The sequence below is a fragment of the Sorex fumeus genome, unplaced genomic scaffold, assembly GCF_029834395.1.
Source record: "Sorex fumeus unplaced genomic scaffold, SorFum_2.1 ptg000131l, whole genome shotgun sequence".
NCBI lineage: Eukaryota > Metazoa > Chordata > Mammalia > Eulipotyphla > Soricidae > Sorex > Sorex fumeus.
In genome coordinates, this window is record NW_026606188.1 from 11,561,762 (window position 1) to 11,578,732 (window position 16,971).

The window sequence follows — 16,971 nt, forward strand, 5'->3', positions numbered from 1 at the left end:
CTACTGTCTCTAAGCAACTAGCTAAGTAAAGAAGTTTTCAATATTTTAAAATGTTTTTATTGAAATACATGCCTCACAGTTTGAAAACTATATTCAAAAGGCTCAAAAAATCAAGGGTTTCTTTATCCATAAACATTTTAGATTAGAAAACAGCGCACAGGTTACGATCCTTTCAAATAAATCCCTCATGGTACAATAAGGAATAAAGATTTGTATTAAGAATACTAAGGGAAAAAGTGAACTTTTCTCATGTAGACACGAAATTATGCCTCCTAGTTAACTGTACAGGACTCAATGGTTCCGTGTCATCAGCTGCCCTGTTTATGATGACAATTTGGAAAACATTAATGCAGATAAATTTCCGAGGGAACAGATCTCCTGGTAGTGAGTAATATCCCCCTCAGAAACAACGAAAGTTGGCATCAATCACAAGAAACTTCCCCCCAAAATGGCTCAGGATATAAGTTGAGGCACAGATAAAATATAAATCTAATCATATAAATCAAGCCCTTAAAAAGACAATAATTTATTGTTGTTTGGCTGTCAAAGACCACCTCTGAAAGACAAATGGCTAAAAGTGAATATTAATACTTCCCTTCTGCTGCTCCTTTCTGAGCTTCGATACCTAACTATGAAGGTGTTATCCATCACCAATGATGAAAAGACTATCTTGCCTCAGTTCCGAAGTCTGATCTGGATTGAGCATAAGGGAGATGGAGGGTGTCGGGGTCTTCCTCACTGAACTTAGGACAGTACAAGTTGCCTCTTCCACATGGGCATTCTACTCAGGTCCGAGACTTAAGCAGCATGTGCAGAGATATGAAAATTGATTATAGAATCAGCAGTCGGCACAGAGATTCATTACCTTAAAAATAATCTATCGCTTTTTAAATAATTTCTGTTGTTATTAAAAATTATTCAGAGCAAACACAAAAATGAAGAGGGATGCACGGTGACACCTTTTAGAAACCTCTGAAGTAAATTATTTCTACTGGAGCGGGGGCCACTGAACCATAGGACAAATTCTCTACACACACACACACACACACACACACACACACATTCATGCGCGCACGCACACACACACATTTCTGCTCTACTATTTTATTAATTCTTTGATTATTTCATATTTTAATGTCTTTTTTTTCTTTTCTCACAGGTACTTTCTCTTGGCATACGCTACTACCAACCTTGCAAAGGCCAGGACGACTGAAGGACTAATTGTATTCATTCATTTTCTTGGCCCAGCATGAAGCTGGTAGCTTGTTTGGGTCATAGCAACAGGGGAGAAAAGCAGTTGCTCATCTTTATCTGTCCTTAACCAACAGGAAACCAGCACAGTGGACAGAATGCAATAAAATGCCTGTTCAGAAGGCATCTTGTAAAATTGGATGGCAAGAAATCCACAAGATTAATTTGCACATATTCCCCGACCTACCCTATCCCTCAATAACTAAGTTCTTTTCAAACCTGAGTCTTAGTTTTCAAAGGCTGAACTCTAAAGCTATTGATGACCGACTAGAACATCCACGGAAAGGAGATATTCATTCATCAGGCTAAGGATGTAACTAGCACTAAAATCAACTCACGGGGAGTCACTGAACGTGCTCTCTGATTCTTTTAATCAGAAGTTTATTGACCTTGTCGCACACAGGAAATACCAAAATAGACGGCATGGCCAAGTGTGCTTCACACGAAAGCCACTGTTGCAGTCACCTTAAAAAAGACAATTGTCTATTTCTGAGAAGTTATGAATACATATTATGATGCATAAAATGGAAGGGACATAACTGCTCAGTAGCCAACTTTGCCTTTAAAATTCTATGACAAGCTGTCCAGAAAGAAGCCTATTTGTATGAATTTCTACATTCAAGAAGGACAGAAAAGGGTTCATTTCTGTGCTCCTCTGAATGGATATGGATGAACCCCTGAGATCTGCTTAAATTCTTAGCCAAGAGTTTACATACATATCTGATAGAAATATCAAAATGATAAAGTGGCCTCAAGGCCTCAAATAATGTGACACATTATATTGGGGGTTGAGTCACAGCTATATAGTTTTAACTTGTGTCTTTCTTGAAGAATCTACATATTTCTCAAGTATGAAAGCACCACTAGGAGATTTAGAATGTCAAAAACAAAGTCAAACGGTTATAAGGTCAGTGATAAAACTAATGCAAAAATGAGATCCACTTTCTCTATCTCTGTTCAAAACAAATTTATGGATTTTAAGGCACAGCTCTGGCATACTGGGATAGACATAAGAAAACACTGTTGGCACAGGTGGTAAAAAATGAACAAGTAGATTTTGAAAGAAAAAAAAGTACTCCAGAGATTGTGCTTAGGGAAAAATTGAGAGAGAGAGAGAGAGAGAGAGAGAGAGAGAGAGAGAGAGAGAGAATGTCACAACTACTTCTCTCTACTGTACATTGCCATGTACATGGCTATGACCTGCCCTTGTCAGAGAGATTTGGGACTGTTGACCTAGAACACACATCACTTTCACAACTCCAAGATTGCAGTTAACAAAACTAAATAGTGTCAATTACCGACTACTTCTAACATGAAATGTTTAATTTACAAGTCTCTGCAAGAGCAGAAAAAGCCCAAAGACAAAATATGATTAGTTTGAAATTTAGTAAATCCCCGATGAATTATAGAGATATTTTCCCCTTCAGATAATAACCTTTTATGCCAATGGTGCTCAAATCTTAACAGAAGCAAAGTACCAAATCAGTATTCTTAAACTGTGCTGGCTATATTTGCACTGTATTATTTTACTATTTCACCCATTAAAGGCAACCAGGAGAAGACATGTTTAATTATCCTAACATCATTCTGGCAACTGGTCAAAAGAATTCAAGAACTTTGCAATACATGCTAAGTGTTTAAATGAATATTGTCATGTTTATGCTTCCAATTAAGAGACATTCTATACTGAATCATCTCTTTCTATAGATAGATACTTGGAAAGAATACAAATACAATTTTATTACTGAAAGTCATTTTTAAAGTTATTAAGATCTTTTTATATTCCTAAAAAATTGAGAGTAGTTACATTAGCACTGATTTATATTTTTCATTGCTTAAAGTTACTTAGTACCAAACTGGTCCAGATTTCAACATCTGAGTAAAGGCTCATTCTTTTGCTCTTACTATTTAGGTGGAATCCGGAAACTTTTCCAATTTCTAAAATACAGCAGATACAGTTAGGCAAATGATATATATTTCTATTCAGAATAATAGTTCTCAGTTTCAATTTAAGAGATTTATATCAATTCTACACATAAAATCAATTCGGCCCACAACCAAATAAATACTGGCAACTAAAAATTATCAGCATTTAAAAAGTGAACATTCACTGCCCAGAAGTGATTATATGGAAAGACAGATTCTAACAACAAAACTACCTGAGAGAAAATAAGTTGATTTTTTTTTTCCTGTTAAAGTATGCCATGGTCAGTGAAGTCAATACTAAAATCCAATGTAAACTCCTAATGACTACGCAAGTTATGCAGTAGATTCAAATATTTACAAAGTAATGTTTAATTCTAATTTTAACTAAACATAATTGCAAACTAAAGTTCATTAGTATAAGTGAAAATCTACTTCATTCTGTTGCAATATTAATTTTTCTCAACTAAACATGTGATCTAAACTTATCATCTGAGTCAAAAAAAAATCTACTTAAATAGCAATTAAAGTTTTCCCTCTTTCCAAAATAGACTTACATCTTCTGCAAAATCTTAAAAGACGGGATTATGTCAAAACAAAAGACCTGGAAAACTTATTCAACAAAATGATAACAATTTTTTTTAAAGTTTTAACATGAAATGTGTAAAATACTGGGAGTGTAAATGTGTAAAAAACCTGTGAGTTTCCTCCAAAATTTCTTGCACAACCTTTTGCAATAAAATTATTGTTTATTTCAAAATTATCTCAAAATTGCATTGGGTTCCTTTTCACTTACAACCAAGCTGACTTTCTTAAGGCAATCTAAAGCACCGTCTTACTCAAAATTTCAGAGATGAAACTGCTGACCAGAAGCACCTAGTTTTGAAACTCTTATTTTTCCGAAAATGAGTTTTGTTGGGGTAACATGACGATAGAGTATCCATAAAGCCCAGAGAATGGTTAAGGATTCTAGGTGTGTGGAGGGGAGGATACAGCAGCGTTTCCCATGCCCATTGCCCAACTGATACTCCTCCAACAGGAGGGCCCTTCCGCAATCCTCAAGTGAAAATACTGACCAAGAATACACTGGGCATTTTAAAATTCTACAGATGAACTTTGTCTGGGCAGGTTCAAAGCCACATGGCAACCTGAGCAGAAGGGTTTTCTGCAGGCAGGGCAAATCTATTAAAAAACATGACCTGAGACAAAAATCAATGTACTAATCTCAAACCAAACAACAGTATCAAAAGCATAAAACAGAGATAACCTCAGATAAAACGTCCTGAACCAACTCAGACTAGCTCGACAGGTTAAGGAGGAGGGTGTGGATTCTTTCTGTTTTAACGCCAGACCTTCGGCACACCCAGGTCTCCACATAAAGGAATAACAGTAGGTACCACGAGGCAAAAATCACACGGGGAAGTTTGCAAAGGGAAAAGAGAACCAAGAGTCGAACGTCCCAAATTCGACGCATCAATTTCCGAGGGGCTTGATCTAACAGGGCTCTTAAGTTGAGAAAGAGATTCCTCCGTTTCATCCCGGCTGTCTAATAAAGCCCAGAGGGGAATAAGCCCGACCACCGTAATGAGACTTGCTTTTAACACCATCGCAACTGGAAGGCCGGCTCTATTTGTCTTGTCAGCTTCCATAAAGGGCCTGTGCCAGGGTGGCTAGCTCCTCTCCTTTACTACGAGTGCTAAGTGGCACGTCCAGCCCGCCGCCCACCCTGGCGCTCTCGGTGGCCACCCCGCAGCGCTGCGTGGGTTTGCGCCCCGAGGATCCAGGTGGGCCCGGGCTCCCCACGCGCGAGCGGCTGGGGCACTTTCCCCGGCCGGGGCGCAGCGGGTGCCCCGCGGGAGGAGCGCCGGGGTTCTTTGCGTCTCGCACCCCGCAGCCCTCGCAGCCGGCCGCCCTGGGGCGGGCCAGTGCGGGGCGCCGAGCACCGACACAGCTCGCAGCTGCCATCCGGCCCTGCCGAAAGGAAGGGGTCGGAGGGGCTCCCCTCGGCAGCCCGGACACCCCTCATCCTCGTCCCCCAGCTGGAGGCGAGGTCCAGGGGGCGCGCGCGGGCGTCCACCTCCAGCCTTCCGCGGGCCCGGGCTTCGGGGCCGCCCGCAGCTCGGGGCCAGGTAGTCGCGCTGGCGCCCCGAGACGCGGCGCGGGGTCCCCCCACCTCCCCAGGACGCTGCCAACTCCAGCAGCTCGCCCGACGCACAGGACGTGACCCGGCCTTAGCTCCAACTTCCAGCCCCCTGAGCCCACCCGAGGATGGCAGATGCAGGAGGGGGCGATTCGCCCAGACAGACCCAGAAGTCGGGTGATTTTTCTCTCGCTCGCTCTCTTGCAGTTAAAGAGGAAAATAAAAAGCCTAAAGCTTCCGCTTCCCAGCCCCCCTCACTGCCCCCGGCCCGTGCGCTCCGAGCGCACCCCCAGAAGGGAAGGAAATATCCGAGATGCGGAGGAGGGCCGGAGGGGGGAACACAACTTTGCAGATGTCCGGAGGGGGGCTCCCCGCAATCCGCGACGCACCCATCTCCGGGCGGGCTCCCCAGCACCCCAGCACTGAGCCCCGCTCGGGATGCCAGCCGGCCGGCGCGGCCGCCAGTGAGGGCTGGCCTCTCCGGCTCCCGCCTTTTCCGCGTCTCCCCGCGCGCCGCGGCCCCGGGGACCCCCGGGAACCCCCGGGGGCGCCCGGCCGCCCAGCCGCAGCCTAACAAAGAGGGGCGCCGCGGGAGCGCTGCCCGCAGGCGTCGCCGCGCACCCGCAGGGCCGAGGCCCGGGAGCCCCGCGCCGCGCCCCGCGCCGCCTTACCTGGGGTTGCTGCTGTTCCAGTAGACGGCGTAGCGGTCGGCGACGGCCTTGGAGCCCGGGTCCTGGCTGCACACGCACATCCAGAGCAGCAGAAACACCAGCGTCAACATCTCCACGTGCAGCATCACGCCCGGCCAGCGGCGGAGCCCCCGGCGCGCCGCTCCGGGAGAGAGCCGGAATCCGGGGAAAGGAGGGGGGAGGAAGGCGAGCGCGCTCGGGAGCCAAATAAATAGGAATAAATTAAAAAACACCCAAGGGAAACGGGAGGAGCAGCGAGACCCGAAAGAGGCGCGCGCCCCGCCGGGGAGGGGGAGGCGAGCGGGCAGAAAACCGGGCGGCGGGCAGGGCAGCAGGAGACCCAGTGGCGCCCGCGCCGGAGGGCTCCGGAGGGGGCGAGCGGCGGAGAGCGGCGGGCGTGTGCGCGGCGGGTCACCCCGGGAGCAGGGGCTGCGCGGGGGCCGGGGCGGGCGGCGGCGCACGCTGCACGGTCGCCGGGAGCTGCGCGCCGCGGCCGCGGGGAGACATGCACTGGCCCGCCGGGCCGGCTCCGCGTCGGCGCCCCGCTTCGCTCCAAGTTACTTTGGCAGCGGGCGGAGGCGGCGCGCGTCCGCCGCGACCCTGCAGGCGCCGGAGCAGTCGGAGGCGCCGCGCGGGGCAGGGCGGGGATCCCGAGCCACCGCCGGCGTCCGGGAGCTGCCGAGGAGCGACCTCGCCGGGCGAACCTCAGAGAAAAGTTTGGGTCCTCGCGTGCTTCGCCGGCAGGTCCCCCCGGCGGAGTCGGGCGGCGGCGGGCGCGGGGAGGTGTCCTGGCACGGGCTGCTCGGGGCCGGGCGTCGGCGTGCGCCCGGGCGAACGGAGAGCGGAGGTCACGGGCCGGCCAGCCGGGCGGAGCGACGGTGCCCAGCCCTGCACGACGAAGCCAGCCCCGCCGCGGCGCCGCAGAGCGCGAGGGCAAACAATCACTTTCGCGCCGATCCCTGCGAGTCCCGAGCGCGCGGAGGACGACGGGGCCAGCCTCCTGCGGCCGCCTTCGGCGAGCGAGACTCGAGCCCCGGGCGGGCTCTCAGAAGTGTCCCCGCCACTCGGAGCGGTCCGGCGCGAAGCCCGGCAACTTGTAGAGATGCATCAATCAGTTGCGACCCGGGGAGAGAAAGGGAGCGCGCGCACGAGCGGGTGGCACCTCCCCGATGACTACATCGGAAAACCTCCCCGACGCTCCCGCAGCTGCTCCTCTCGCCCCGCCGGGCTGCACCCGCCACGCGCGGTGCGAGCCGCCGAGCGAACCCGAAAATCCCTCCCAGGCGGGAAAATAAACTTGAGTGCCGCCGCCGCCGCCGCAGCAGCAGCAGCAGCACGAGCAGCGCGGGGAGGACCGGAACGACTGGCGAGAAGTGGAAAGGGGTAAAAGTCAGTTTTGCAAAAGAGGTGGGGGGGGGGGGGGTGGAAGGAGAGAGTGAGAGCGAGAGAGAGAGAGAAAAAATGCTTGATGGGAAAAAAAAGCTCCTCGGGCACGCCCCCTCGTTAATGCCCTGCGTGGAGAGCCCGGAGCCGCGGCCAGCCAGCCGCCGCCGCCGCCGCCGCCGCTCGGGAGCGCGCTCACGGGCACGGGCGCGGGGCTGAGCGGGCGCGGGCACGGGGGGAGCGGGGCTGAGTGCGCACGGGCACGGGGGCCTAGGGTCGGGACTGAGCGCACACGGGCACGGGAAGGAGCGCGCGCGGGCACGGGGGGCGCGCACACGGGTGCGGGGCCCGCGGACCAGGGCTGAGCGCGCACAGGCACAGGGGAGCGCGCACGGGCACGGGGGTCGCGGGGCTGAGCGCGGGCCCGAGCAGGGGGCGGTGTCGCCCGCTGGAGCCCAGCCCGGGAGGCGGCCGCCGCGGCCCAGGTCATGTGGCCGCTTTTTTCCACCCTCCAGTTGACTTGGGAAGGGGCGGAGAGTGGCGCAGCGTCCAATGGGCGGGCGGCCTGCCGTGCGCTTGCTGCTGGGGGAAGCGTGCCCCCCCCTTCGCCCAGACTGGATTGGCTTGCTCCACCAGAAGGGGCGTTTTCCCGAAGTGCGCCCCCCCCCCGCACCCACCTCCAGAAACCTGACTAATTGAATTACGGGGAGCGCCGAGGCGCCCTCGCCGCCGCCCTCACCGGCACCGCGCGTAACCCTTTGGGTGCTGAATCACTCTGGGAGCGATGTGACAGCTTTTGACCTGAGTGGAAGCCTTCAGTGGCCAGGGTTGGGGGTCCCGAGGTCGGCCTCCGTTCCCGGCCCCCAGCGAATGGCTCGTGCAGCTGCACGGTCCCACTGCGCGCCCTGCCGGAGGAGGGACTGTCCGGAGACCTGGGGTCTCGGTAGCGGCCGCCAGCCTTTCTTCCAGGGATCTAAACGTTGAGAAGCAGGAAGCGAGGCTTTTTTCTAAAGGGATGCTGTGAAAACACCTTTTTTAAAAATAATAATAATAATAAAAATCAGTGTCAAAGTGACTGCAATTCAGTGCGAACCTACAGCTTGGGAGAAAACAGATGCGAGCGGGGAGTCCACCCGAGGGACCTGACACCTCGCCATCCACATCCCGGGGCCCTGCGCTGCGCAATCCCTGCAGGAGAAATAAACGCTCGGGACGCGGTCGGGAGGGTCTCCCAGCCCGCTCTACTCGGGCCCGCACCCCGGACCGAGATGCCAGGCTCCAGCGCCGGTCACTGACTGCGGGGCGCCCGTCCCGCAGACTGGCCCTCCGGGGCGCCCACCCCGCAGACTGGCACTCCGGGTCCCGCGCGCCTCGTCATCCTGTCCTGCTCTTTGGGGACTTTCGGCGGGAAGGTCCGAGCCCAAGCAAGCAAGGCGGTCCGTGTCGCCCCCAAACCTGCCGGCTGTGCCCCTTTTCTCCCTGGTCCAGGAGGACCGGAGAGAGGCTCAGGTCCCCCTCCTGTCCTGCCCTGCCCTGCCCGAGGGCTCCCGGTGCCGCAGAGCTGTTCGGAAGCTGCCCGACGCCCTCCAGTGGCGGCCCGCAGTCGGCACCGGCGGGACCGCAGCCTCCAGCCCGTCGCGGCCGAGTTGGATGGAGAGTCTGCGGAGGGATCAATCACGGCCCGGAGACGTAGGAGCAGTTCCCGCTGGCCTGCAACTACCTACCCTTGACGGGCTCCTACCCGAAAATCGAGCAGTTATCAATTCAAGAAACTTGCCCCGGAGACACTAAAATTGTCCTAGAAAAGAACTCTCCTGATTGGGGATCCTTGCCAGCCCTTCGCACCCCACCCCAATCCGCCCCTGCTCTAATGGGGTGGGTCTGAGGGATGCACACTTAGAATATTAGCAAATATACTGGCTATTACCTTTATAGTTCACAGAAATCCGGCAGTGGGGAAGAAGTAAGAAACCTTACGCCAGAGAACCAGAGCTTTCGTTTTTAAAAAAAATCAAATTTTCATTAAAAACGTTATTGGCTTTTCTCCCGTGTGTAGTCTCGCTGATGTTCAAAGTCGTGGTATATTTTAGGGTATCTTTTTCTTCTGATAGCAGGAAGGAAGCATTTCTCCCCTCCGCCTAATAGGTGCTCATGTGACTGAAACTGTTTTGCAGGGAATATTCTGAACCCTTTCAGGGGACAAGTATCTTAAGAAGAAGAGATTTCACAACTCCTGTCTCAGTAAAAATGCTGGCCCTTATCTGAGTCAGGGAAATATCGAGTATCAGGGACTTAGCAAGTTCACTTCCTGTAGCATCAAAGACAAAAGGAATTTAAAAAATATAAAAGAGAAAAATCTAATTTTCTCTTATTCAGAGGTACACATATTGGTCAAATATGAAAATTAAACGCTAAGAAAAATTCGGTCTTACTATTTTAAATATATCTAAATTGTTTAAGATCTGAATAATTACACTTGAAATGGAAAAAAAGCATACTTTGGTCTTCTTAAAATAATTACAAGGGTTTGGAATAAAAGCTGTTGAAATTTAAACTGTTTAGAATATAACTCAAATGCCTATGTCAAGTTCCTCAAAAACTTAAATGTCTCCCTTTGAGATTATAGCACTAAGTAATTATAAGTTTTGTGGAAACTGAGAGATGTTATAATTAACTCTACATTTATCTGTAGGTAATATGACTTCTCCAGGAAATTATTCGAGTGATTTTCAGTTACACAATAAGCATTATATAAAATATTTTATTTTTATATGACTTTTAAGCTGGCCTTTCCAGAATAAATAGCATTTTGCCAAGTATACACGGAGGTGCAGACATGACAGAAATAACACTGCAAGGAACTAAAAACAGGAATAAAAATTTAGCGAGTGTTGGAATGCTGTGATTTCCACGAAATTGAAACAGGCTTGTAGGGAACCGAGAGCCTGAAAAGTCCACTGGGAAAGAATTGTAAAGAGGCTTTACCCAACTGCCTTCTTAAAATGTTTGGTATTAAAACTTCAGACAACCTAGTTGGCTGGTGATTTAAAACAAGTGACATTGAAGCAATAATCGTTAGATGTCACATGAAAAACAGAAATAGAGATTTGATTTACTTCATTTGTTTCTGAGCTGTCTAGAACAATGTTCTGACCTTGGCTCCAATTTACATTCACCTGGGGAGCTTTCAAAACAAGAACAATGCCCAGGGTCTACTCCCTGGTTGGGAGTTAGAACTTGGCTCTGCCCAGCTTCAAAGCTCCCCAGGGAATTTTAATGAGCACAGAGAATTGAGAATCACTACTACAGGTAATTTACTTTTACCTTAACAATGGCAATAATTCAGACTTAAGCAGTCAGTCCTAACCTTGTTTTTCTGGAGGAATGTTCTAGCTAACCATCCAGGCAGGGATGTTGATACTTCAGAGAACCCAGTTTCATAGTTCTCTCTATTAAAATGAAGTGATCCTTTAAAAATAATGTTTCCAGAGCTGGGAAGATCATTCAAAGCACATGTTTTGCAGCTTCAGTTCCCTGTACCTTAAGGTTCTCTGAGCAGTACTAGGAATGACCCTCGAGCACTGAGCAGGGAGTAGCACCCAAGCACTACCTGATACGGCTCCCAAACTAAAGTCATAATAATGTTCACATATCACAAAACAAAAAGAGTCTCCTGCTCCCGCGCTTGGCTGTCCTCACCGGGGCCCCTTGGAGCCGGGTGGGTTGAGTTTCCATCTCTGCCCTGAGCAAAGTCCCAGCAGCTGAAGACCTCTGGGACCCAGCCACAGCCATGCTGAGACCACTCTCCACACACTAGGATGAGCCTCATGCATGAAGGAACCGGCAGAGGAACCCAGGTGTGCGGGACCCAGGGCTGAGATCTCCAAGCCTGCTCGGTTCGGGACTGGGCCTCCTCCACCCAGATCTCCCATCTTCCAGTAGCTAGACAGTTACACCCACCAACTGCCATGTAACCCCATCAACAGCCAAGATCCAGACTATAAAACCAAGCTCCCAGAAGCCACATTTGCGGCCCCACATTTGCGAACTTATTGTCTAGTTCTCACTCTCAAAGAACCCGGCAGGCAATCAAGAGTATCCTGCCCACATATATGCCTGACTGGGAATACCTGTAAAGGTGATTAGAGGCTGCCCCAAAAGCCTCCATCCTTCTCGGAGAGCCCAGCAAGCTACCGAGAGTATCCCGCCTGCACGGCAGAACCTGGCAAGCTACCCGTGGCATACTCGATATGCCAAAAACAGTAACAACGATGGTCCTCATTGCCCTGACCCTGAAAGAGCCCCCAATATGCCATTGGGCTACACTAGCACATGACAGGGATGAATGGAGACATTACTGGCACCTGCTCGAGCAAATCCACGAACAACGAGGTGATAGTGATGGTGATAGTGATAGTGATAGTGATAGTGATCACAAAACAGTTCTACCCCCAAGATATGGTTGCAAGGATGAAGCTTCTTTTTAAATATGGATGAATTTTTCCTTTAGTTTGGACTGCTTTCTTCACAAATTACTCCAAGACAGAAGGGGAAATTCTATTGTGTTGGATATTCAGATAATTGCATAAAATCAGCTAGTGAATCAAACTCCACAGTCTCAAGACTAAGCGACTCTGAATTAATATAGCTGTTAACTTAGAATCGGTAACTCTGACTTGATAACTAAGAAAATGAAGTTACAAGAAAGATTAAATGCATTATTAAGTGAGCTAACTTCTCTGATAAATGTTATCATTTGGTAAATTTTGTTATTCAATAAATATATTTTATAAACTATTATCAAGTGACTTATATAGCACGGTCCTCCCATTGTTCATCGATTTGCTCGAGCGGGCCCAGTAACGTCTCCATCATGAGACTTGTTGTTACTGTGTTTGGCAGTATGTCGAAATATGTCACGGGTAGCTTGCCAGGCTCTGCCGTGCGGGCGAGATTCTCTCGGTAGCTTTCCGGGCTCTTCGAGAGGGGCGGAGGAACCGAACTCCTGTCGGCCATGGTGGCCGCTTGTAAGGCAAAACATAGTTTAAATAAGACCTTCAGAGCAAGCCTTTTAAGTGTACAGGAGTTTGAGCAGTCATGTTGATAAACAAATCAAATGATCAAACACATACATAACTGCATGTTTCTGTATATCACCAATGTGTTTGTTTATATGTAACTTTAAAAAAAAGCAAACAAGAATCAATTTCTACATCATTTTTCTTTATCTAGACTTTAGTCCATATACCAGAGTTATAGCACCAGTTTTCAGCCATAAAACTCAAATTGGTAGGTGATTTTATTCTCCTAAGACATTTTCATGTTGCCTTTTGCTATTTGAACATGTATACACTCTGAAATGCTGTGTAGTCCTCCTCCATATATTTTTACATAGAAATCATCAAATAAAATTTATCTGCATTTACATGATTGATCTAAGTGATCAACAGGCATAATTATACTGTCCTAGAATATTCTTTCTGATTAAATAATCCTACATGCCTTCAAAGAATCTATACCATCACAAATGCATATTATCAAAAGTTGTATTTGCTCATTACAGTGGTATAGACATCTGCAGTATACCTCTTTTTTTCAAAAAGAATATCACATTTCAGAAAAAATTAATTTTTTATTAATATTGAAATTAATAGCTGGTATTTTTTTCCTCAGTTCCACCTCGATCACCCAAAAAGTATGTATGTACACTGTGCTCTCTTGCGTGTTTAGAGACCCTCCCAAAGTGAAAACATCTATTTTATATAATTGATGTAATTATAAGTATAAATGAGCATATATACCAACAAAGAGAGGAAACTTATTTTTCAATCAGTTTTCACCTAACTTCCATGAGAATTCTACTTAAAGATGAGAAGAGGATATAACCTCAGTCCGTGAGCACAGTTTCGTGAACTAGGAAATGCTGTTTCTAAGCCCCTTTTAGCTTCAGCTTTACTTTTGTCTTCTGGATCTAACCTAGCTAAGCAAAGTAAAGTGTGGGATTATGGCAAACTAAGGAAGTCTTTTCTCAAATTACGTGAATTTTTTCAGATAAATTTTCCTTTGTAGTGGAGGGATTAGGATTCTGGTATTTTGGTGTATGGGTTTTTTTTTTAAGTCATCTAATTAATTGTTTAGATTTCTCTCATGTCGCTTGGTCTTTCTAAAGATAGCATTCATTTTTAAGAAAAATTATTCCCTTATTGTAGATTTACAACTTGAGTCTGAGACTTTCAAGTACCCTGAATGTTGTAAATTTTATTATGATGCTATAAAGTTACAGTTAAGGTGTAATATTTTAAAAGCATTTTATCTTGCAGTTTGTAATAGTAGTGATAAAGGTGATCAGTCTCTAGAGAAACTATGATAACTTGTATTTTTAGACTGAAGTGGATTATAAACCAAAACATTTTTTGAATGATAGATATTTTGGATTGATTTTAAATTGAAACCTGGGGAAGGAAGGAAGCCCTTAAAGTGCTAGTTTTTCTTTTTCTTTTGGTTTCTGGGTCAGACTCAGGGGTACACCGGGCTTACTCATTGCTCTGAGCTCCGGGATCACTCCTGGCAGTGTTCAGGGGACTTTATGAGGTGCCAGGGATGGAACCAGGGTTGAATGCATGCAAAGCAAGCACCTTTACCAGCTGTAAAGTGTAAGGCATAATCTCTCTGGCTCCCAAATAGCTACATTTCAATCAAAGACTCTACTCTCCATTTTTATTAGTCTATCTCCTGAGTGGGAGGGAGGCCATGATGTATACTGAATTAAATAGGATTTATTGGTTCAGCTAGATTCTAAACCAATTACCTGCTTTTCCTCAGGATGCATTTCTTAGTCCCTTTCCTTGAAATCTACTAGGATCTTTTATGTGGGCAATCTAGCATTCTGCACACCTCAAGTACTTAATAAATATTACATTACAATATTAACATAATAATAAATCATCTTAAAGTACTACATGGGCTATTAAGTGAGATCCGATTCAGTTTGAGCCAAGACATCAGAAAGTTTTATTTTTCCAATGTGCATACAAAGTCATTTCAAAAGTTCTTTTCTATGAAATGCCCTTGCATCCATGAGCCATCTGTGTATCACAAAGTGAAGTGGCCAAAGGAAGGATCTTCCCATTCCCTGTTTCATTTGGGCAATTTATTCTGTGACCTGAATTTGCCATTTTAATAAGAGGAAATTTTAAGTTGGGCAGACAAAATAAATGGAAATAGCACCATTTGTCAAGTAAATACCCGTTCCCCAATGATAATTCTGAAATCTTTCTGTGAGATTCCCAGGCTACCAGCTATGTATGACTTCTTACATTAAGAAGTTTCACACTGTCTCTGATGGATTATGTCACACCATTCTAGTCTGGCAACCATTGAAAATATTAGAATTTATCTATAGCTACAGAAATAAGATAAATTAGAAAAATACTACTTTATAATTGTATGTGCATATATATGCTCTTCTATATCTCAGCTACCAGCAGGGGGAAAATACCTCACTGTGGTAGACAGATAGTTACCTCAACGGATGGAGTCTTTTCACCCCTTGGGGTTGAGCTGACCTTGTGACTGGCTTCGTCTAAAGGAATGTGGCAGAAGCAATGTTGTGTAGATGCTCCACTTCCAAAGACATCTGACCTTTCCTCTATTTCTCAGAACACTGCCCAATGCTCTAAGGACAAACCAAAACTCAACTTTGACTGAAAGAGATATGGAGCACACACAATTCTTTTGTCCCAGCCAATTTCCCACAGCAGAGCTATCTATGCTGTGTAAAAGTAGCCTGAGAAATTTCCAGCTAAGGCTTAAGAATCTCTACAACTGAGTCCAGCCAAAATTCCAAAGCACATGATCCTGCGAGCCTAAGAGATAGTACAGCAGATAAGCACTTGTCTTGCACACGCTCCACTGTGGTTTGATTCTGTAGCATTCCTATGTGGAACCCCATCAGGAGTTATCCCTGAGCACAGAGACAGGAGTAAGCCCAGAATACTAAGACTAACAAATAAACAAAAACCAAGAAAAACCAATACATAGTATCCTGTCCTAAAAGCAAAAGTTTTCTGGTTAAGTCACTAAATTGGGGGTTAGCAATATATAGCAATAGTTAACATATATATTCTTAAATCATTAATTATTCTTAAAGTATTTGGAATAAAATTTTAAATATTATCCATCCCTAAGTTAATATTTTGCAAATTTATTCCCATTTCTGAGGTACAGGGTATTATATCTATAGTTGGCAATAATAACTTTCTATTCATTACTCACTGGATATCTATTTCTCTTACTTTATAATTTTCGTAGGGAGTATTTCTTCCTTCAGCAAAAACAAAATTTCACAGAACACTAAACGGAGGATTATTTTTAATTGTCATGGAGAACACAGCCATCCATGATCAGAGATTAGGGAAGTCTCTGCCAACCTGGGCTTAGGCATCAAAGCCATATTCCCAGCCTGGTCCCATCAATGAGTGCAATTAATTTCTGAGTCCTTCTGATCCTCCTTGAATAACGTCATTAGGGTGGACGAGCAAACTTGAGCACATGATTTATCCAGAGGTGATTCTTCTTCTAAAGTAGTGCCCAGCAAGAAAAATGAAAAGGTAAAATCAAAGGAAGCTATGCTTAGCTTCATCTCAAATCTCCACATCACTCACTCTTATTGATTTAACATCATGGCACCTCCATATTTCAGGAGACTCCACCACAAGACAGCACAGTGACCCTGGAAGGGTTGTCTTCCTGTCACCCTCAAATGACCACATCTCTGCCCCTGGCTGACAGCCACATCTAAGTGGGACGTATATCCACTTTTCTGAGATGGAACCTCCTACACGTCCCAAGGAAGTGAAATGAAAAGCGGAATTTTATCTTTTCTTATGTTCCTAATTTCAAAGTCTAAAGAGGCAGAAGGGTTTGGGCGATGCTCTTTATATAAAGTACCTCCAGGGCTGTTTGCTGCATCCCTTGAGAGAGCTGTGAAGGACAGAACTCATCCACCAGCTCTGAGTCAGCTTTCCAGGTTTCACAGCTGAGGAACCACTGGCCACTTTTCTTTGTGAGGCTTACTTAGCCCCTAGGGCTCGCTACTGAACAACTTCTGGATTCTTTTCCTCTTTCACTCCTAGTTTCCTCTCTCTGCTCAAGTAGGCCTCCGAGTTCAGAGCTAGCCAACAAGTATTTATAATATGACTGTCTTCCTTGCACTGCAGGGTTTTGCTTAAGCCCCTCTTTTCTTTCCTCACATGATTGGTAATGACCACATTCCTGCTCCAAGTACCCATTAGAATCCTTGTGGCATCTCCCAAACTCTAGCACTGGAATTTACTGCTTTCTCTCATCAGACCCAGTTCCTACCAGTTTCCCCTGTGACTGTCCTTGACATCTCAAATCAGCAAGGCCAAAAGGTGTGTTGAATTGAGATATTGCCACACGCCCATGAGAATAGCACTCATCAAAAAGTCTGGAAACAGTCCTTATTGACAGGGTTGTTGTGAGGAAGAACCCCTCATCCACAGTCAGTGGGAATGTCATTAGTTCAGCATCTGTGGTAAGAGATATGGAGATCATCCAAAAACT

At 46.7% G+C, this 16,971-nt stretch overlaps 1 protein-coding gene across 2 annotated transcripts in view; it reads right to left on the reverse strand.

Annotated features, from left to right (window-relative positions):
• EFNA5 (ephrin A5) overlaps positions 1-6,198 on the reverse strand; it is a 297,997-nt gene extending 291,799 nt beyond the window's left edge. For both annotated transcript variants that reach the window (XM_056139145.1, XM_056139144.1), the window contains exon 1: positions 5,986-6,198. In XM_056139145.1, coding sequence (XP_055995120.1) covers positions 5,986-6,110 — 125 coding nt within the window. In that variant the 5' untranslated portion in view covers positions 6,111-6,198. The remainder of the gene's footprint in view (positions 1-5,985) is intronic.
• Between the last annotated feature and the right edge of the window lie 10,773 nt (positions 6,199-16,971).